The 23,542-nt window shown below is 41.6% G+C and overlaps 2 protein-coding genes across 5 annotated transcripts in view; one reads left to right on the forward strand and one right to left on the reverse strand.

Annotated features, from left to right (window-relative positions):
- Positions 1-2,232: 2,232 nt before the first annotated feature.
- SMIM20 (small integral membrane protein 20) lies at positions 2,233-14,288 on the reverse strand. 4 transcript variants are annotated; one of them, XM_033948135.1, is made up of 4 exons: positions 14,162-14,288; positions 13,308-13,442; positions 6,501-6,557; positions 2,233-2,573 (listed from the first exon to the last, which is right to left on the reverse strand). In XM_033948135.1, the coding sequence occupies exons 1-4, from the start codon at positions 14,251-14,253 to the stop codon at positions 2,555-2,557; spliced, it is 303 nt and encodes a 100-aa protein (XP_033804026.1). In that variant the 5' UTR covers positions 14,254-14,288; the 3' UTR covers positions 2,233-2,554. The 4 variants fall into 4 exon arrangements, with proteins under 4 accessions (XP_033804026.1, XP_033804006.1, XP_033804016.1 ...); XM_033948115.1 differs by lacking the exon at positions 14,162-14,288 and adding an exon at positions 13,977-14,131; XM_033948125.1 differs by lacking the exon at positions 14,162-14,288 and adding an exon at positions 13,803-13,915.
- SEL1L3 (SEL1L family member 3) overlaps positions 14,052-23,542 on the forward strand; it is a 122,424-nt gene continuing 112,933 nt past the window's right edge. Inside the window, exons 1-4 of the mRNA XM_033948101.1 lie at positions 14,052-14,188; positions 16,198-16,750; positions 20,019-20,145; positions 21,539-21,660. Coding sequence (XP_033803992.1) covers positions 14,129-14,188; positions 16,198-16,750; positions 20,019-20,145; positions 21,539-21,660 — 862 coding nt within the window. The 5' untranslated portion in view covers positions 14,052-14,128. The remainder of the gene's footprint in view (positions 14,189-16,197; positions 16,751-20,018; positions 20,146-21,538; positions 21,661-23,542) is intronic.

Here is a 23,542-nt window from a genome sequence, read left to right on the forward strand (position 1 = left end):
ACATCACTTACGTTACATTCAGTGAGCATAACGCATCTTCTTTTTAGGTATAAGGAGGCGAGCCAAAAAAGGTTTTTTGTGTGGGGTTCTTTTATGGGGGGGGGGGGGGAGGAGTAAAGTAAAAAATGGTAGTTCGGGGGGGGAGGGGAAGAAACTCAGAGAACATTAAAACATTCCTTAATTGTTAAATTCAGCTGGCTCAATATTGGGGAAAAGGACGTTGTTTTAAAGAAGCCTTTTTTTATTTTCTATGTAAAATAAAATTCAAAATTTAACTCTTTTATACAAATTGTATTTATGTGCTTTATTCTTCTCAGTTGACACTACTTCAAAATCAATAAAGATTTATTTAAAAAAAAAATTTCAAAAAAAAAAAAGTTTGTTTCCGCTATTCTGATGAATACTAAATTCCCAGTGTTTTCAGTATAATTCATGTTCAACTTCAGATAACTTTCCCTAATCCATGACAGAAATAATACTTCATCCCTGGCCTCTCCACATTAAAATCAGCATTCTCTGCTGCAGTAATAGGCCATTCAGAGCATTTCCACGATACTGGAGAGATAAAAATTATATTAGAGTACTTTAAATAATTCAGATTCATTTAATCAAGATTCAAAACATAATGGGTTTCCTAGGTGCAGAAACTATATTATATTTCAAGGCATAGTTCTTCATAAAAATATTAAAGTTTAAACAGAAAAATGCTTCTCGTTTAGTTATCATATCAGTCATATCATGATTCTGAAGAATGAAAGGCACAGCTGTTATCTAGCTGAATATCGCAGGATTAATTAATTTATCTTGAGAGTTTAGATGATATCCATACTTTTCATTTGTTAAAAAAGGACAATTTCCATGTTAACAGATGATCGTTCTCCACAGCAGGTTGATATAGGCACTAGAATGGGGAATGTGTTTGATGTTCAGTAATACAATAAATTTATATCCAGTTGTCTCAGGGAAACCCCCTGAACTGATGAATATTATATAACCTGCATATAATTGCCCATAACATGCAAATCTTAATGCTTTCTCACAACATAAATAGTAGTTATAAAGTTTTTTTTAGCTCTGCTATCATCCATTAAGAGAGTTTCTTACAAGCTGTTAAAGTGTGCTGCATCTGGCTTTACCTGGATGCAGTTATGAATCTGCTTCAGTTTTAGTAATACGTAAGCATCAAATAAACAACCCTAAATATACTGGACCAAGACTTGATAGTATTTACTGGTACAGTTCTGGTTTCCCAATTACATTCCTTAAGAAAACAAGACTACAAGTCCCTGCATGCAGTGGGTTAAAATTGAGGTCTGGATCCCTATCAAGTGAATCTGGAACCATTACATTACATTACATTACATTAGTGATTTCTATTCCGCTTGTGCCTTGCGGTTCTAAGCGGATTACATTAGAAGATGGCTGGTCATTTCCAGGCGATGACAATACAATTATTTGTATAACTTTACAAACTTTGCATACCTAACTTTACATAACTTTTCGTACATAACTTTACGTGGTGTTACTTTGTGTTACTTTACATTATCCTTACCGTGCTTGCATAACTTGCATTAAGTTTACATAATTTATCTTACATAATTTATCTTACATAACTTTACAAGACTTTACGTAGAGTTATTTTATGTTATTTTACCTTATTATTCCAGTACATTGCATAACTTACATTACATGATATTACAAAGCATAACCTTATGTTATATTACAACGCATAACCTTATGTTACATTACATAATATTACAAAGCATAATCTTATGTTACCAAAAAATCGTCTCTTCCTAGGTTGTTATATCTGATTTTTCGGTATTTGGGGAAACTGTGTTTCTAGATATGAATTGGCTTTTCGCCCGTTGCAACTAGATTAGATGTTGCCTATGGGGACGAAATTGCAGTTGGTTGTGAGTTGCAGGAGGTTATGAAGGGAGAGAAGATGATGGTAGATTATAATATTGGGATGTGTTTTTTGAATAGTATGGTTTTTATATCTTTTCGAAACGCTTTGTAGTCTGTAGTTGTGGTCAGCAGCTTGGATATGATGGGGTCAATTTTCGCGGCCTGTGTAGCAAGTAGGTTGTCATATAGCTTTTTGCGTTTTGTGCCTTTGAGTGAGGGGTAGGTGAATGGGGTCTGGGTTCTCCTTACTCTAGTTGAGAGGTTTCGGGTTAGGCGGCTGTTTAGGTAGAGAGGTGCTGTTCCGTTTAGTGCTTTGAATAATAGACAGTATAGTTTGAATTGAGTTCTTGCTTGTATCGGTAGCCAGTGTGAGTCGAGATAGGCATTAGTGATGTGATCGTATTTTCCTAGCGAGTAGATAAGTCTGAGTGCTGTGTTCTGTACTTGGCAATCTATCTACTGCCAGTCAATGTTGGTTTTTAAAGGGGGCAAGAGGAATAAGGTACAATGATTTCCGTTGTCCAGTCAAAATCTAGCATGACTTGATATTCTTCCAGCGTCTGTACAAATGTGGAAGATATGCAGTTTGAAGTCCATTTCATAGCTTTACCTTCACCTTCAGATTTACTTCCTGGAGAATGGATCAGACCACACTTTCAAGCCTACAGACAACACAATGCAAAGGAAAAGTATAATAAAGTTAAAGACTTTAATTGCATCATTTATCCAAAGAAAGTCCTGATGGGCATCGCAAGTTAAAGATTAGGAAGCATATACTTTTGGCAGTATACTTTCTATGGGAGGTCTACATAAAAGTGGAGCAAAAGGAATGGTTGTTGTTATTATTCCAGCCTGCTATATGGGATGGTAAAGTGACTTTTCAGTAAGTCCCAGAGAAAATAAGTGCAGGAGGGACTATTAAGACCCAGACTTTCTCCAAAGCTCAGGTTCAAGTGCTTTAACTACTGGTCACCCCTCGCACCAAGAATATATTCAAATACTATTTAAGTTTTAAGAAACTTGACAGCTGTAGTTAATCCATAGGATTATATATTAGAAATTTTCCATGACCTATGAGAGCCATTATCCCTTGCAGTTGCAATGGGGTACTATAAACTCATTAGAAAATTGCTGCTCAAAGTAGGAAAATGGAATAAGAATTGTCAATAAAGACTAGATTCTTCCAATTATGAACCCTGAAAAGATCTTTCGGGTGGTGTTTATGGAAAAGGATGGGACACAATGCCATATTAAACAGTTGCATAGTATTTCTAATGAAGTGAGTTAAAGAATAGTTCTGGAGATTCTGGATGAAGATGATATATTGGGAGTCAGCAGGGTGCCATCCTAAACACTCTTATTAATGTACTAAACAGTTAGCATAGAATTAGCCATAGTAACCATTACCACACTGCAAGACACCACATGATAAGTCACACACTAATTACATACTGTGTTATGGGGGTGGGAAATGGGCAGGTTAGACAGTGAATGGATGTGGACTGTGCTCTATGTGGGAATCAACAAATTTCACCTTAAGGCCCAAATTCTGTAACCCAATGTTAGGCACCTATTTTGGAGGCGCCTATCTAAATTGAATAACAAGCTCAATTAAGCTTTATAATCTATATATATATAAAATCGGAGGTATGTATGTGTGTATGTATGTGTGTGTGTATGTGCTGCGATCACGCAAAAACGGCTTGACCGATTTGAACGAAACTTGGTATGCAGATCCCTCACTACCTGGGGTGATATGTTCTGGGGGTCTCGCGGCCCACCTGCACACGTGGGCGGAGCTACAAACAGAAAATCAGATTTCACCCATTCATGTCAATGGAAAAAATGTAAAAAGCTGCCATTCTCACAGTAATTCAAAAACGGCTTGACCGATTTGAACGAAACTTGGTATGCAGATCCCTCACTACCTGGGGTGATATGTTCTGGGGGTCTCGCGGCCCACAACTCTATGTTGCTTGCTCAAGGCTGGGTTCACCCAAGAATTTATATGTTCTTGCTCCAGGAGTTAAAACTAAAAATGTTGTTTATAATCACGTTTTGCGTTAGTTGTATTGTATTCATTTTGTCAAATATTTCACATTATAATTTGAATATTGTACTTTTTATTAAGCTGTAAAAAAATTATTTCATTCACCACTATAAAGTATCTTTATTTGAATCCATTTACAGTGTTATTGCTATAATTAAATACCCGTGCAACGCCGGGACATCAGCTAGTCAGCAATAATTGAAACTTAAGCGCCTATCAAGAAAGAGCGATTCTGTAACAAGGCGACTCTAAAAATTTAGGCAGCCTTCAAAAAAATAGGCGCTTTGTATGTTAGGCATGGGCGTGGCTTCGTGTTAGGCGCCTTGTTATAGAATTGCTGCTCTTAAGCATGCTTAAGAGCTCACATGGCCAACTAACTTTTAGCTGTGCCTAGAGCTGGCATATTCACCGGGCAGCTCCAAAATAGATGCCGCTCAGCGTGATTCACTAAACAGCACCCAATTTTACTTGGATCGCACTGAACGGTGCCTAATTCAGTGCTTAACTTTTGGGTGCTTCTTATAGAATTTGCCCGTTAAGTGCCTACAATTGTTGCAAAACATGGCCTCTGGATCCTCTGTGGCACACACAGATACGATTCTACAGCTTCCCTTTTGGGATGTCTGCACTGGTTTCCCGTTCAATATAGTCTCTAGTTCATGATTCTTTGCTTAGCCCACAAAGCATATTACTTGGATGTTCCCATCGTATCTTTCCACCCAGACAGTTCCTTGTATCCCAACTTGCTCTCTTAGGTCACTTGACATTGACACCAACCATTTACTCTTGCCATTATCCAAGCAGGCTCACTGAATTTACTAAGAAATCAGTTAAAAAAAAAAAAAAAATTCCCTGTGGCCCCTAAACTTTGGAATAGCTTGTCTCCTTACTTATGTACTGAATGCTCATTCCCAAATTTAAATATCTTTTTAAAAAGTATTATTGTGAAATGCCTTTTAGATCACAGTTTACTGGATAACATAGGGTGGTGCCGAGTCTGTACACCCTGAAGTCAACCTCTTTGGGGTTAATATTTTATTTTTTTCTTCTTTTTAGATGATATTTAAAAAAAATGTTTTAAGTATGATTATGATTTCTTCCTTATGTTAAATGGTATTCCTTTTTTAATGGATTGTAAACCACCCAGACCTGCATGTCAGAACGAGCAACATGTCAAGCATCAATAAACATGGCAGTAAATGTGCAGTAAGTTACTATGGGGCAGGCCTCTGGGTAAGACCCCAGGGATGGGTGAGAGGAGTGGTCAGACCTGCAGTCCAGGGTGGGGGGGGAACACACCTGCTTTTCAGTCTTATCACTGCTTCTTGGTGGAAATTAGCATTGGAGGGGAGAGGGATTCTTGTAAAAGGGAGAATTTTCATCAAGCAATGGGTTATACTGATGGGTGTGGGGAATGGGCTCCCAAACATTTGATGGCAAAGTACCACTTTGGGCAGGAGGAACATGCAGCCTTATCTCCTGCTCAAGCTAGCATCTTGGTGATGAGAACAGTAGAGCTGTCAAAGCAAAGTATTCAAGGAACTTCATTGTTGCACAGACACAACACATAAAACAGTGTCTCGCAAACTTTCCGGCCGGCGGCACACTAAATCTAGTGCCCCGGTTGGAAAGCAACCGGAAGTGCATGGAGGCCTATCTGGCCGCAACCCGCTTCAGTGGAGGGATCCGGGGAGGTGGAGGAGAGAGAGCCGACGGCTGTATGAATGAGATGAAAGAAAATAGCCTCCCCATTGCCTTGAGAAAGAGAACGAAACGTGTTGGCTGAGGGGATTTCCAGTAATGGCTGAAAGCTAAGCTAAGTGAATTATTTATTGAAAGAAAATATTTATACAAGAATGAAAAATTAACAAAAAAAGTAAAGAAAAGGAACACAATAAAAATAGATGTGCCTTCGGGAAATATGAGGAAGTAACCCTTTAAGAGCTATGCTGCTTGGAGGGTAATCTGATATCCTACTGGCACTTTAAATGTTTTTCTGTGTGATTGGACTGTATGTGGTACTGAGTGAAGATTAAAGACAACAGAGATAGTATAAAGGATGCTATTTTTAGACATCACCTGGTTTCCTTACATGGCCTGTGTCAGGTCTTTTTATGTGTTGTGTATTTCTGTAACAATAAAGTTCATTGAATACTTCATTTTGGCTGATCTGCTGTTTTCATCACAATCTTGGATTTTGCAGATCGCCTGCCCTGTTGCTTTCTCAAACTAGCATCAGCATCGGGTGAGTGACTGATTGATGAGGTTGTCAGGACCAGCTCTGCAGCTTCGGGTAAGGGAGGGAAGAAGTCAAGGAAGAAGAGATTGTGGCCAAGAAAGAAGGGAAGAAGATGCTGGACCTACAAATGGGGATGGGGGATGATAGAGTGAGGTGGGATGGGAAACACAACTATTTTTACATTAACTCTCAAATAACCAGAAACTATAGTTATCCAGCATCCACCAATCCTCATGAGTGCCAGATAACTGAGATTCTACTGTATGCAGAATACACACACTTATTTCTTCTCAGCTTTACCTGGTGGCTGAACATTTTCTTGAATAATGCCAGATCGATTTTCTGTTTGTTCTTTCTCTAAGAAGAAAATAAAAACATTACATAAGAAAAACAAAAAGGAATATGCATTTCTAGTAGTTATGGTTCAAGTATGTGGAACTACAGATTGTATAGACCAACCCTGTATTTTAAATCCAAAGCTTCAAATCGATCCTGCAAATTCATTCAAACATATTTTTCATCTGGTAGCAATAAATGCAAGGACAAAATACTTCAGCATAGGCATTATTTTATCTTCTGGTGATATCTATGCTCCGTAGCATTCTCTGGGCTCCTCACTAAGGGCTCCTTTTACGAAGCCATGTTAGCGGTTTAACGCATGGAATAGCATGCGCTAATTTGCCGGTCGCGCTAGCTGCTACCGCCTCCTCTTGAGCAGGCGGTAGTTTTTTGGCTAGCGCGGGGGTTAGCATGCGCTAAAAATGTGCGTGCGACAAGGGAGCCTTAAGTCTCATAAACAACACAACCAACCTTACTGACCGTTTCACAATTTTGGGGGAGAGCTATTATACATATAAAAAGTATTCTATACATTAGATAAATCTTGCCCACTGCATATCTCCCTGGGAAAACACCTTCATCACAGATTATCATTGGGTCCATTTATGACATTTGGTTGGGAGGGTTAAAGACTATTGCACTGGAAAAACGAGACTATCCTAGTGGGCTGGTGCACTACTTCAATCCTGCTGTTCACTTTTCTCTTCCCTTCCCACTTTGCTGAAGCACCGAGACCACATTTCCTCGCATGGCAAAGACCACATCGTCATCCTCATTAATTGCAAAGTCACAGTGAGCATGATACTTGTACGCAAATCTTTCCTGGCTAATGGCAGGAAACTGGAACACACATCATGGAAAGATAGCAGAACAGAAGGTAGTTGGTTGGCGTGGTGGTATGGAAGAAAGGAGAGAAGCTGATGAAAATGGTCAACAGCAGTATGTTGTCCAGTTGACGGACAACACTATTTCGTAGCTTGTTTTTATTATTTTTTTTATCTCTCGCTGAAATAAAAATGTACATTCTTTCAATTAATTGGTAAGGGCAATATTCTTCTTGCAATTCTAGTAGACTACAGGATAGAGGTCTGCACGAGAACAGGGATCGCGGGAGTCCTGCAGGAATCCCCCCCCTAACCCATGGGATTCCCACGAGGACCCCCCTCTAGCCAATGGGATTCCCACGAGGATGGAAGGCTTTGGAAGCAGGGTTCGTCCATATAATATAATGGACACGTCAGCCTTAGTAAAAGAGGGGGTTTATAAGTTAATTACCCAAACAGAAAAAGGGTTCCACCAAAGAGATTCCACAAGGAAAACAGCAACGCAAACACAAAAGAAACTGTGGAATTGATGATCCTTTCAGAAGTAATTGCTGCTTTTTATTGGGACGGGCGGGGATGGAGGTAATTCCTTGCGGGGATGGGTAGGGACGGAGAGGATCCTGGTGGGGACGGAGAGGATCCTGGCGGGGACGGGTGGGATTTCTGTCCCCACGCAACTCTCTACTACAGGAACACATTTAAAGTCAATGCTGCAAACATTCTTGACATCTTTGGCAGACTCCAGCAGTATCTGCAGTCTGCCCATAATAGCATTTTAGAATACAAAAGTCAAAAGCAGCAGACTACCTTCTCTGGTGAGTTTATATGGTAAGAAATAGCATTTTAGAATACAAAAGTCAAAAGCAGCAGACTACCTTCTCTGGTGAGTTTATATGGTAAGAGGGGTTTTGATGGATAACCTATATTTTTGCTCTAAGTATACTATTGTGTATCACCCCTCTCCCTCTTCTATCACACAGCTACATTCTAAACATCCCCTACTATTACTGCCAAAGATGCTTCTAATCCACCATCTGCTGATCAATGTGACACTAAGGGCTCCTTTTACGAAGGTGCGCTAGCGTTTTTAGCGCACGCGCTAGCCGAAAAACTACCGCCTGCTCAAGAGGAGGCGGAAGCAGCTAGTGCACGCGGCATTTTAGCGCGCGCTATTCCGCATGTTAAGGCCCTAACGCGCCTTCGTAAAAGGAGCCCTATGTCCTTCTCTACTCACTGTATTCCAAGCTCACTCATGGGCCTAAACACCATTTTGAAGACTATGAAGAGCTCTACCACTAAGTAGTTTTTGTTCTTCTTCCAACCCTTGATGCAATGGTAATCACAAGCCAACCCATAGAATTTAGATTTACCATCCTAACCAGACATGGAACTTTCGTTTTATTTTTAAGGCTGTGGAAAAAGTGGTTGCGACCCAGCTCCTGACATACATGGATAAAAACAATATAATTCATCCCAAACAGGTTTCAGACATTACTATAGCACAGAATTCACTTTGAAATGACTTACTGATTTCATATGTAACGACCTTCACATAACTAGATTGAAGGCTTTTTAATTTTGTTTGACAGGCAGCAGCTTTCAACCCTGTAGATCACATCCTGCTTACTCAAAGGCTTGAAGATACTGGAATCAGCAGCAGTGCTGAACTGGTTCTGCTTCTTTCTTAGAAAATCACTCTCTCTTTTGAGTTTCTGGAATCACGACTCCTCCCAAACCTACTGGATGACATCATTGCATTCCTCAAAGCTCAGGCTCCAATTCTTTTCAATATCTACCTAATTTCAGCTGCAACACAGCCTTCATCTATGCTGATGATCAGTTTCTCCCTTGCTTGGATCCTGCAGACTCTCTAGGAAAGGCTGCTTATTCAATCAGAAACAAACTGAACTGGCACAAAACATAGGCCTTCTCAAGAAGACTGCAACAATTTCAACAGTACCTACAAAAACACTCCACCTGCCATCAGAATCCTATGATTTTTACTGGCCAAACACCTGTCCCTTAACTAACAGATCACCAATGTTGTAAAAAAAAAAAAAAAAAAAAATCCTTTTTTTTTTTTTTTAAATCAAGCCTAATAAGACTGACCTGCTCTGCTCTCAGTATCAATGAACTCTATATTCTTCTTCTGCCCCTGCTTATTGTAATGCTTTATATCAGAGCTCCCAAGTCTCTACCATCAAATTCATACAAGGAATTCAAAATTTAACAGCTAAATTATCGTACTTTAGGATTCTGTAGAATACGATCAAAGTACATAAACTAGACATCCTCTTCTCTGAGCTTGTCCTGGCTCCAGGGTTCCTCCTCTGTGCTACTTTTGCCATTACTGCAGCTGCTGGCCCATTTCTCCCTCACATTCTACTGCCCCACCATTCTTGCTCCTTGGCTCCTTTTATTTTCTTTTAATTGTAGTTCGTTCTATGACATGCTTGGTCTTTAGGATTCAGCTGTCCCCATTATAATTTGAGTCAGACACCAGGACCAGGGTCCGTAAGGGCAAACACAATAGCTGTGATATTGTGTGCAACATATGTAAAACCACCATTGAATGTGATCAGTGGGTGCATCCCTACACTCAAAAAATGTACTCTTTAAAATCTTTCACTCATTGCAGATCTACATGGGTCATTTACGTTATAACTTGCCCATGTCAAATGTTATATGTAGAGTGCACTCAATAATCTATCAGAACTCGTCTCATTGAGCACAGAAGTAGAATCACCACACAGTCTATGAGTTCTCCCATAGTACCTCACTGTGTTCAATTGCAGCACTCTTTTTTTGACCTGGCTGGCACATCATCGAGCAGGTTCCTGAGGATTTTGATGGTGACAAAGTGACCTTTTTACAACGGAGAGAACAATATTGGATCTTCGAGCTTCAATCATTGCACCCGTTGGGACTCAACGAATACATTGAGTGGCAATGTGCTATTTGATTCCCTTCAGCTTTGCTGCTGTGCTTGCCATATATGTCCTCCCTTGTTTTTTGAGGGGACATATTACAACTTTTATTAATTGTATTGTATCTTTTCATTAAGATTTTTTTCACTGAGTTCAGAGTTTTTCATATAGAGAGATTTCGATCTCCGGGTCGGACGTCATGTCATTGATGGGCCCGTGACGTGTGATAAGCTGCTGTTAAATTTTAGAAGGCGTTCCCTCCGGGTCAGCGCCATTTTCAACTTTGCCATTTCATCTGAGGCCAGTGTACAAGATTTTACTGAGATAGCCTGGCTGGTTCCTGAAGAAGGGGTTTTTTTATCCTTGAAACGGAGTCCTGTTGGACGAGCTTCATCGTGGCTGGCTATTGTTTCTGTTTATTGGAGAAGCGTGTATCTGTGCCTTTTGGCTGATTTTGGTAGCTCCAACTCCCCAGATGGGGGGCAGAGACAGCCTTTACAACTTATTAATTCTTATTATTTATTTATTTGTTCACCTTTAGCACACAGGTTTGTGCACTGGTTCACATATTTATTGCACACAGGGTTAGCCCGAGGATGTTTCAGTTATTACCCGTGAGTAGGTTATATTTGTGACAGCTTGTGCTTTTGGGGGTGTTTCCCCACTGCAAGCTGTGTGACTGAGGGCTTTCTATCACCATTAATTATATCATTAGTTAGATATAATTGTTGGTGCTGTCTCTTCCCTCCACCCTTTTCTTTTCTGGGGCAGGGGAGATTTGTTTTTGGTTTTTTTTGTTTGTTAAGTTTTTTTCTCCCTTTGATATGGGTTCTTTTTGACCCATTATAACCTCAACACAAATCTTCTTTTTTTTGTTTTATGCTGCTTCTTTTTTTTCCCTCCCAATTCTTTATTTATTTTTTAAAAATTTACAATAAGTGTAACAGCATTTATAACATTTTAAACTCAAATACAACACTTAATGTTCTGTTAAAATCCATATCAGAATTTATCCTCCCTCCCCCCTAATCAATAACATTCTTTAAATTCAAGAAAACCTACCATAAACCCCATTCCTATATACCTTATTTAATATTCAAATCAAAAAACCCTTCCCTCCCTCCCACCATCCTGTATGTGCATTTTTAAGAGGAAAAATAATATTCAATCATTACAATATTTTGTTAATGGCTCCCAAATCTCCTGAAATTTTCTAAAATTCCCCTGCTATGTGGCTATTGTCCTTTCCATTTTATAAATATGACAGAAAGAGTTCCACCAGAAACTGTAATTAAGTCTCTTCCAGTTTTTCCAATTACTCATAATCTGTTGTATGGCAACCCCTGTCATAATAAGTAGAAGCCTGTTATTCTTAGATGATATTTGGCTCTTAGCCCTCATTGACATGCCAAACAGCACAGTATCATATGATAATGCCACTGGATTTTCCAACATACAATTTATTTGACCCCATATTGATTTCCAAAAAGCAAGAATCGATGGACAATAGAATAACAAATGATCTAATGTCCCAGCTTCGAGGTGACAGTGACAGTGACATCTATTTGACTTAGAGCTATTTAACTTCTGTAAATGAACTAGGGTCCAAAATGCTCTATGTAAACAGAAAAAAACCAAGTTTGTCTCATAGATGCAGACACTGTACATCTCATCCTCCAAGACCAAATTCGTGGCCATTGAGACGCAGTAATTTGATGCTTAATCTCAATGCTCCAAATGTCCCGAAGACCAGTTTTTGGGTTTTTATTCATATTTATTTATGCTGCTTCTGACACAATCCCATAGTACTTAATGCTGCTGCCATGCTCACTGCAATTACAGCTCTGATGGACTTTCCATTCCTTCTCTTATACCAGTCAACCCCCCACTTTCGGGAATGCAGGTCCAGATTACTGCTGCACTCTAGCCCCTTCATATTGGGGCTGCTTTCAATTACAGCCCTCACCTTCCAAGTAAAAATTGAACATATTTATAAAAGATTACATTTAACAGAAAAACATGATGGCAGATAAAGGCCAAATGGCCCATCCAGAGTATCCACTATCTACTCCTCTCCCAAAGAGATCCCTTGTGCCTGTCCCACACTTTCTTGAATTCATTCTGGAGCTTCCTTTCAAATGACTCACCTCATGTGCATTTATGCTAGGTGGGTATTTAAACATCGCTCTTTTGCCTTTCCTCCAAAGTATACATGTTGAGATCTTTAAGTGTCCCCATACACCTTATGATGAAGACCCACAACCATCATAATAGCCTCTGGACCAACTCCATCCTGTTTATATCTTTTTATAGATATAGTCATTATATGAGCAGTATGAGGTTGGCCATGGCCTTCAGTGCAAAAAATGTAATTGAAGAAATTTTAATTGCTTCCCATATCCTTTCATTTTCTGGTCTGCCTATGGTATATATAGAACACAGAAAGGGACAGAAACCCCATGCAAAGTCATATACCAAAGAAAAAGAGGGAAGTGGGATAGACTACATCAACCTGGATTAGACACTCTTTATTTGTGCAAATCAACTTTAAAATATAATAAATATGAAAGCACAATACATTTAAAATCCACATAAAAAGTCCGAGATAGATGTCCTGTATCCAAAGATACAGGATCTTTTGGATCATTGCTCACAGGACGTCTATCTTGGACTTTTTATGTGATTTTAAATGTATTGTGCTTTCATATGTATTATATTTTAAAGTTGATTTGCACAAATAAAATAGTGTCTAATCCAGGTTGACACAGTCTATCCCACTCCCTGCCTATGGTATAGGCAGCCTTAACCACACTTAGGAGAACGTACTTACTGTACTCTTCTATGTGCATCATGGGGTGAAAAAATATTGGGTAAAATGCAGCCGCTATAGCTACAGAAAAACCACCAAAAATGAGGATCCCTCTGAGATTCCTAGCCATTGCGAACAAGATCAGACGGGCAAAAACTAAGGAGGAAGCATCTACTACACACGAGTCGCCCTCCCCCTTTGAACTCACCTGTAAACCAACCTCTGATTGGTGGTTGTAGTCGACTCCCGGGGTGAAGAGTGAATAATGTATTGTGATTGGCCGATGCTACTTTGCTTCCGGGTTTGCTTTCTCTTCCTGTGTGTGTTTTGTTGGTGTCGGTAGCTGGGAAGAAGGAGTGAAATCTTAGAAAGTGTTTTAAGTTAAGAACTGTTCAATTAAAATTCATCACCGAGCTATTGTTGTATGAAAAGTGTTTTTTATTGCTTTTCTACATTGCCAAAAGACAAAGTCAAGCCAAAGCAAGTCGCTTATTTATTTATAACTCTTTACTGTACACAGGATCGTCGGGTATAACTGGAAAACCCTGGAAATCCGGCGTTTGGACCTGGATTTCAAATTATTTTAAGCGGGAATCCGTGAAATCTGGGCAATCCTGTCTTGGAAATGTGTTCAAAACCAGCCCACGCTACAGCGTGCGAAAACCTAAAATATAAAAAGAGCCACCCCCTCCCCCAATCGTACTCGGGTCTTTCTTTCCTTGCATCTGACAAGAGTACTCCGATTCACGAATCTTCCTGGTCACATCACAATTGGGATAATTTTGCATGTAATGTTGAATTGGATACCAACATAGGAGGAGAAAATATAGTGATAGCAATAAATTTTAAAATTACAAACTACAGGCAGGCCACTTACCAGGCTTAAGAAAAAAACAGACACACCCAGCTTTGGGCCGAGCCAGGCTCCCCACCCCTATGCAGGTGACAGCCAGGGGAGTTTCCCGGATCGGCAGGTAACCGTAAGGGAAGGAGGAAAAGCGGGTCAAATCGCTGCTGGACGGCAGGATCATGGTCCCACAGTTGCGGAGTGACCTTGGCTACCTGTTCCTCCTGCTGCTGTTCGGCCTGGTGAGCACTTTTTCCGTCTCACTCCAACCTTGCAGCCCTGTCCTGCCGTGGGAAGAGTGTAGCATTTGCGCCTCAGGCTCCTCCCCCGTGTACTTGATGCTGTTGCTTTTAGCAAAGTTAAGTTCCGTCTACCTCAGTCTTTTCCCACGCTTTTCCTTTCTGGAACGGAGTAACTTGAGAGTTTCCAAAAGTTGTATGCTTTGGTAGATGGGATAGTTGCATTTTTAACTATTAGTTCTAGTCTGTAGATGGCTTTCGTTCACCTGCTGATGATTGTGTAACTGTTAATCAATTGGTTTGCTTTGCCTGCTGCTGCTTTACAGAAACTTTTGCCCCAGGCTACTGCCTAGTTTGTGTAAGGGTTAAACCAGCCCTACACCCTTTCTGCCACTATCTAAACAATGAGCAAAATAAAATACAGTAAAACCTTGGATTGCAAGTAACTTGGTGTGCAAGTGTTTTGCAAGACAAAACATTTTATAACATTTTATCTTGATATACTAGCAAGGTCTTGCAATACAAGTACATACAGTATACACACATCACAACTGAGCCAATGGTTCTTCTCTTTCTGATGCTGCAGGAGTGTAGTGGCTGTTCTAAATGAGCGAGGTCTTGCAATACAAGTCCGTATAGTATTTTGTATTAAAGTTTTTGTGTTATGGAATGAATCGTCTGAGTTTCCATTATTTCTTATGGGGAAATTACAATCATGCTTCTGGAATTATGCTCACAAACCAAGGTTTTACTGTACTTAATAGCATGTGTGTCATGTCTGTCTTGGCCAAGTTTTGATTTGAACAGTACTTACAGGAGGGAAAGTAGATGCAATTCACAGTCGCAAATCCTTATGAATATATTTATACACCTTCATAGCACTGGCAGTAGAAGATAAGCGGAGCACATAAAAGAGGGGCAAGTAAGATCCACAAAATAAATATGCAAACAAGAAAAGTGGATACAACTGAAAAGTACCTGGATAACCACAGGATGGACACAATAAAGAAAAAAATGCTCACACTAAAATCATAAAAAACTTTAATGAAAATGTCGTAACACAAAGAATAAAACATCAAGGAAGGTTTTGGAAAGTCCGTCCAGGCACTGAGACAGTCCTCTAAAAAGAGGACATGTTTGGGTTTTCCCAGATGTCTGGTAACCATGGTACTCTTAGTGGTGAAATCCTCCTTTCCTTTTCACTGTGAAAGCTGTCATCATGCAATGGGAGAAAGCTGAAAACATGACATGCTTATAGTAATTACTAGTGCTGCCCGATTTCCAATTCGAATCGATTCACTTCGATTTATTTATTTTTAAATCAGCCTGGCCGATTTGGTGACCGACCCTCTTCCCCGTGCCTTCCTAAAGCAGGAGCAGCAGCGCTGCCTCTTGCTGGCCTGCCACTTCCACTCCTGCTTTTGGGGATGATAGGGGGAGGGTCAGTCGGGAAGAGCTGCAGAAATCCTGGTTTTTTACCTTGTTCCGTGCTTTAGCGCTCTTTGCTGCATCCTCTCGCTTCCCCCCTGGCCTCCCGCTCTTACCGCAGCCTCCAGAGAGGATCGCCAGCGCTATACATGATCCTTGCAGGCTACCACTGTTCTCAGAAGCATGTTCCCTTTGATGTCTCTCATCTGACGTCAGGGGCAGGATCGCGTCAGAAGGAACGTGCTTCTGAGGACGGTGGCAGCCTGCAAGGATCGCGTAGAGCACCAGTGATCCTCTGTGTAGGTTGCAGGAGGCCCGTTGGGAAGCCGGAGGACCTGTAAAGAAGGGGGGGGAAACATGCAGGCCTTCAGGGGGGGGGAAGCCATTGGGGGAGGCGGCCCTGGTCTAGAAGTACACGGAGGGAGGGAAGGGAGATGGGGTACTGCTGGACAGAGGGAGCAGGGAAGGGGGACTGCTGGACAGGGGGAGCAGGGAAAGGAGAAGGGGTATTCCTTCAAAAAGCTAGTACATAGATCTAAATAAATATATTTTAAATTATTTATATTTTAACTTTTTTTCCCCAGTGCTCATTGCCCTCTTTCAGCAAAGAGACCTCAGCCATTACTGAACTGTTTTCACAGCATCCAAATTACACAGATTTTGTATACTTTACCAGCACAGGAAATACTGTGAATGACTCTGAAATTTCAGTGCAGTATTTGTGCTCGAGCCCTTGCATTGTCAGCATTGATGTTGTGGCTTCGTCAGAATTCAGAAGTGGAATTTCAGTGTTCAAGAAGAGATGGCTAAACCAAAGGCACCTACATGTGAGAAGAGCTCGAAGAGTGTTCTTAAAATTTCCAAGTATTATGGTTTACAGAGATGACTATTTTATTAAGCACTCGGTCATGCTGTATTCTGTTTTTGTGAAAGCTAAGATCACTCACAGAGGCATCGAAGAGCAAGGTTCCAGAAAAAACAAAAAGGTGCACAAAGTTACAGAGTCTATAGCATTGCTACAGACAGTTACACCCTTTGAACGTCCATTCAAAGATCACAAAAAATGTCTTGCATGGAATTTTGAGGTTATATGGAGAGTGAAAGCAAACAGAATACTTCAGTGCCCTTATGAAGATGGTAGGTCTACTGTAGCTCTTTTGTTGCTTTTCATAGACTTTATTTTATCATCAGGAATGGAAGTGGTTTTTCTACTTTAAAATTGAAGATATATATGGAAGGCTGGCTTCTAGCGGAAATGGGTGAGGGGATTGGAGTGGGGATGGGGGTGGGGAAGAAATATTTATTATTTTGTCAGAGTCCCAGGAGAGAGTTGTAATGGTGGCAGGGTTCAGGGGAATACGGTTATATTATGGGGGCTTAGAAGTGAGGGGAGCAGGTGTTCAAGATGCAGCACCCTGCTGAGATTAATGCAGGTGATGTACAATATACAATGCATGCACTCACATAGCTAAGTGACCAAAGTTAGGTCTGCTATTTATATGGTCCTATTTGGTCACTTAGCAATGCGGTTGCCAGCAGTGAATATTGCCGGCTCCCATTTAGCTGCCAGATCCTCCTCGACTCTGCCTCTGAAACACCCCTCTCCAGCCCACTTTTCTAATGGCCAGTCCAGCTATTATTCAATGGCTCTGCCTCTCTCTGCCCTGGCTTTTCAACACTCCAAAATAGAGGTATATTGGCTTAGCCAGCTACAGCCCATAAACGCCATACTACAGTGGCTTACTTGGCCTATGACAAGAAATTGTCCTTAGGCTGTAATATTTATATTGGTCAGTTTTCATTCCATCTCAAGGAACTCTTCCGTATCGTTACCTCATTGATAAAGAATGCTGTCAATATTGCAAGAGGGAAATTTTATAAGGGGGAACCTCGTTAAAGTGCCTTTTAAGCCACCTGTGTTGAGCTTATTGTAGAAAGACAAGTAGTTTTCTGCTTGTCTCCATAAAATACTAGCATAAATCACTGGCATAAATAGACACTTGCAGCAGCCTTAAAGCTGATGGTGCTTCAATATTGGCCTTAAAGCTGATGGTGTTTCAATATTGGTCAAGTATGCATGTATATTTTAATATTTTATAATATAGAAACATAGAAACATGACGGCAGATAAAGGCCAAATGGCCCATCTAGTCTGCCCATCCACAGTACAGTCGACTCCACCTAAGTGCATGTCGGATAAGCACATGCTCCAGTTATCCGCACCTTACCACCATGGTCCCGGTTTTTTGTACATTAAAGTCAATGGACATAAACGCCGGATATTTGCACTTCTAATAAGCACACAATCTGCTTATGCGCACTGTCATAGGTCCCACCTCTATTCGTAAACGTTACCTTCACTCCGGTTAAATGCAATCACGAGTCCTCTGTATTTATTGTACGGCATTTACTATCCCCCCACCTCCCTCCCCGGAACGTCACAGCATCGTGAGCCATCCTAGGCAGCATGTAGATGGGATACCTATGTCAACGTGCCAAGCACTCACCAACACCTTCCTCTCAGCATTGCTTGCTGTTGCTGCCATCATCCCAGGTAGCTGCCAGCTAAACGACTGCCTGACTAAAAAGTGGTACTCCTATTAAGTACACACTCCACTTATGCGCACGTGGCGGTCCGGTCTGGAGGCCTTGCACTTAAGCAGAGTTGACTGTATAAGGATAATTCTGTAAATGTGTGCATGTAAGTGCTATTTCACTAGGTCATCGATGCATATATATGGCCACATCTTTGTGTCAGTGATCAAAATACTTCAAAATGGGCACATACTCTACAACATCACCAAAATCTGACCCTTCCTTTCTGAGTGCATTGTTAAGACCCTCATCACTTCTCGCCTAGACTACTGCAACCTGCTTCTCAGTGGCCTTCCACTGAACCATCTTTCTCCCCTTCAATCTGTCCAGAACTCTGCTGCATGCTTCATATTCTGCCAATGCCGCTGTACCCAACACAATCCCTCTCCTTAAGCCACGCCATTGTCTCCTTCTCTGTTTCCATATACAATTCAAACTCCCGTTACTGATCTACAAATATATTTACTCTGCAACTCCTCAACATTTCTTCTCTCCCTACACTCCCACCCCTGGGTACTCTGCTCATCTGATGAGTCTCTCTCATCTGTACCCTTCTCCTCTGTGGCCAACCCAGACTCCATTCCTTCTACTTTGCTGCACCGTATTTCTGGAACAAACTGCCTGTCTTGATACTTCAAGCTGTAACCCTGGCAGTAGTCAAATCCAAACTCAAAGCCCATTTCTTTGAAGTTGCTTTCAATTCCTTCTGTAATTCCCCCACCTGAGCACTGTGTATAGATGCACCTTTTGTCCAGTTTGTCTTAACTATATTGTAAGCTCATAATAACATAAGAATACCCTTACTGAGTCAGACCAATGGTCCATCAAACCCAGTAGCCCGTTCTCACAGTGGCCAATCCAGGTTCCTAGTACCTGGCCAAAACCCAAGGAATAGCAACATTCCATGCTACCGACCCAGGGCAAGCAGTGGCTTCCCCCATGTCTTTCTCAATAACAGACTATGGACTTTTCCTCCAGGAAATTGTCCAAACTTTCTTAAAACCCTTAAAGCAGGGATTCTCTCTTCCATATTTTGGTGTACAGTGCTTTGTATGCCTGTTAGCACTATAGAAATGATAAATTTCTATAGTATAGTTTACCTTCTGGAAATCTAAGTGGCATAAAAGGTCACCTCTCAGCAATGGACTGATCATTAGGAAATAGGGCAGTGCCCTAGGGCTCACACCACTAAGGAGGCCCATTCCCCCTCCATCCAGTGTAATCATTTTTGATTATTTTATCATTATTTAAGTTATTTTTATACAACCTAACAAGGGAAGTTGTCTAAGTGGTTGTTCATTCAGGTACTCAAGCATTTTTCCCTATCTGTCCTGGCAGATTCACAATTTATCTAATATATCTGGGGCAATGGAAGATTAAGTGACTTTTCCAGGGTCACAAGGAGAAGCATGGGGCTTGAACCCACAACCTCCGGGTACTGAGGCTGTAGCTCTAACCACTAGGCCATTCCTTCCTCCAGGTAGTGGTTAGAGGAACATGACCCTTAGTGCCGGGAGCTCAGATCCCTGTTAATACGCCTCTGTCACCTTTTATACCTGGTATAGCCACTAGAGGTCTCTACACCAATAAATTATCTGAATCTAAAATTCTTTGATAGGATATCCAGCTGCAGTTCTGAATATATTTTGTAGCTGACTGCAATGTCCCACTACAAATTTCTGGCCCTGGCTATGCCCAAGAAAGCTGATCTATTGTCCTTGCAGCGACTTAAAGTGTCTGTTGCAGTGGAATTAGTGGAACATAACTTCTAAAATGTACTGCTAAATCAAGGCATGTTTGTTTTACGCAGATGTGACACAGTTCCTCAGTTTTCCCTATGCATCCAGTGGAGAAAAGAATGGGATTGTGAAAAAGCTGGCAATATTTCAAAACCGGGAACTCGAAGCAATCAGGCAGCGGCATGCCGACTATCCAATGTAAGCAAATATTAATTAAACACGTGGAAGGGCATAATTAAAAAAAAAAAAGCCTAAGTCCCCTTTTGGCCTAAGCCCCTAAATGCTGAAAGTAGCAGCAAGGAAAATGTCCATTCTCAAAAAAAATGTCCAAAATGAGGGTTTTTTTTTGAGCAGTTTAATCGCCCAGACCACCACAATGTCTAAAATGAAAATGCTTTCCCAACCAAAAACTCGCCCAAGTCCCAAATGCCCAAACTGAGACCTTTTAGGTGAAGGAAGGGCCAGTCCTTTGCCTAAAAGCTGGATTCTGTAACTGGTATCTGTCAAAAACAACACCGGTTGCAGAATCCCTCCACTGCAATGATTGTGACAGGAGAGATGCCTAATCTCTCCTGCAACGATTGCAATCCCCCCCCCCCCCCCCCGAACTGCCACAAACTGGTAGGAAAGATGCCCAGAGTCTGCTGCTGGCACCTCCCGACAAACCCAATACCAGCAGGAGAGATGCCCAATCTCTCCTGCCGAAGGCGCACATCCCCCCCGTGACTACAGGCAGAAGGGATCCCAAACCCTACTGCTGGCATCCCAACCCTCCCATGACAATACCGGCAGGAGGGAGCCCAAGCCTTCCTGCCCGAAGGTGAACCCCCCAACCCCCTTAAATATATACAGGAGGAATCCCAGGCCCTCCTGCCTACGGCGCATCCCCCCGAATCCCCGATCACCCCCCCGAACCTCTGAATGGCTCTCCTAACCCCAGACACCCCCCTAACCCCGGACACCCCCCTAACCATATAACTACCCTAACCCCCCTAACTTACCTTAATGTGGGCCGGATGGACAGGTCCCAAGCCCGGATGGACGGCAGGCCCGCCATCCTCGGAATGGCAGGCCTAGGGCCTGATTGGGCTAGGTGCCTATGGCCCCACCCATAGGAGGGGCCTTAGGCGCCTGGGCCAACTGGAATTAGCCCAGTTGCCTTAGGCCCCTCCTTAAGCCATAAGATTACTACTCCTGATGCAGGCTTCTAAGTGCCGAAACATAATCCTATATTGTCTTGTATTCATATCCTGGCTCTCTTTGTTTAATGCATAACAATGTATGTATGCATTAAACTATGTAGCTTGAAGACTCTGAGTTTTGATATTAAAAAAAAAGACTGTGTTTAGACAACCAAGAATGACTTTGCAATTTAAGCATCACGTAGAAAGCTGTAACCCACATGGAGCGATAGGTGCTACTGTGGCTGCCTTGATGGGCAGATTGGATGGACCATATAATAATAATAATAACTTTAATCTTCTATACCGCCATAGTCGTGAGACTTCTAGGTGGTTCACATATAGGTCTTTATACTCTATGTTATTAAGTGTGTTTCATAGTGTAAACAATTAATTGATTACTGTTCTAGGTTTACCATTTCAGCCTGGCTGTATTTACTCCATTATTGCAAAAGCCCGCTCTGTGGAATTGTGCATCACATTGACCCAAACAACATGTATGCTACACCTCTGCTGTTTCTAACTGAAGACGGTAAGTTCAGCCTGAGACATACCTACTACTATTAATTATTTCTAGAGTGCTACCAGATATACGCAGCGCTATACAGAGTCACAAAGGAGACAATCCCTGCTCGAATGAGCTCACAATCTAATCAAGACAGACAAACAGGATGTCAGGGTAGGGGTTACAGTTAGTGGGGGATGGTTAAACTGCTGGCTAGGGTGATGAGCGTTGAAGGCAATCTTGAAAAGGTGGGCTTTCAGTCTGGTTTTGAACAAGAGAAGGGGCGTGACACACAGCCTCGGGTAATCTGTTCCAGGCACATGGAGCAGCGAGATTACTCACAGTGTGGCACACAAAAGTGCTAGCATCCTTTTCAGCTAGATAGCGCGGATGTCATCTAGCAAAGTCATAGGTTGTTGCTCTAGCTCCTCCCACCGCTATCGGCAAAGCATGCAAATGGTAAGAGCCATTTGCCACAAAGAATGCAGATGCGTACTACTAAAAATCCTGTTGCTTCCAAAACTTCTGCTGAAGTCCCTTCAAGGGAATTGTCAGGCAACTGTTCTGCCCAGAAGAAACGAGTTTGAGCGGCATAGCCCTCACAGATCTAATGCTGCCATTTCAAAGGCCTGTTTCAACACCTCTGTTTTAAGTAGGTATCTGCACCACGCAAAAAAGTGTTGGGGGTGGGGTTCTTTGGAGATGACTAATAAAATTATTCCTCATGGAAATTCTAGAGACTACTCCTTCAAAAGAATATTAACCAGAAGGTGGTTGATCAGTGATCAGTGATCTTCTTTATGAAGCGTAAGGATCTAACAATGTATTCTTTAAGTGGGATATAGGAGATAAGATAGAGACATTTAAAATACTTTCAAGGTATAAATGCACACAAGATGGATCTTTTTCAAAGGTACAAAGCCTAGGAATGAAGGATCATAGGATGAAGGAGAACAGGGATAAATTCAATAATAATATAGAGGTAGCAAATGGATAGAAGGGTGTTACAGAAGAACATGTGAAACTGCTTCCCAGTGAAGGCAGAGGAAATGAGAACTGTATCTGATTCTGAACTGGAGAAAGCCAGTGTCGTGCTATATCGTGTTACTGTAGTTAAGTTACTTTTTTTTTTTTTCTGATAATCAATAATTAGCTGTTAACTACTTATTAGCTATAGTAATGGTGATACTATAGTACTTCAGCATGGTAATGGTAATGGCATGATTACTTGTAACAGGATAAACACACTCCCTGTGAGCACTTGCCCTCCAGACCTGCCTGATTGCCAGCATCAATTTCTGTTTCTTTCAGTACTCCACTCTTCTTCCCCTCTGCTTCCTGGTTCAGCACTGTTCATCTCTCTCAACCTCTCTCTCTCTCTCTCTCTCTCTCTGTGTGTAGAAAGGCAGCAGCAGCAGCGAGCTTATGGCCGAGCTTATGGCCTCTGTTGCCGAGCTTATGGCCTCCTCTCTGCTGCATCTCACCCTTGTGGGAGAAAGAAGTTATGTCAGAAGAGAGCAGGATACAGCTGAGAGGAAGCTACAATCTCAGTGGCAGACAGCTTAATCAAATTGCTGCTCCTGCCTTTGTGCAAAGATAGGCCTAGATTCATTACAATAGCGACTCATTCGCTGTTGGCCAATTCTCTGGCCAATTTTCCAACAGCGATTGATTCACTATTAAGTTTGCATGCAGATGATTTGCATGGAGGTGCAAATCATTTGCATGCAAACTCCCCAACTCAATCGCTCAGTGCTGTCAGGGCTTCTGCAGGCTTTTTTTCTTTCATTTTTTTAATGGACCATCAGTGCTCCCCCCATATCTCTAACAAAAATGGCAAGAGGGATGCCGACTCCTTCTTTCCCTCCCCCTCAAAACAAGTCCCGGCCCCTCCCCCTCCCTTTCCCTC

Source organism: Geotrypetes seraphini, chromosome 1 (genome assembly GCF_902459505.1).
Source record: "Geotrypetes seraphini chromosome 1, aGeoSer1.1, whole genome shotgun sequence".
Lineage (NCBI taxonomy): Eukaryota > Metazoa > Chordata > Amphibia > Gymnophiona > Dermophiidae > Geotrypetes > Geotrypetes seraphini.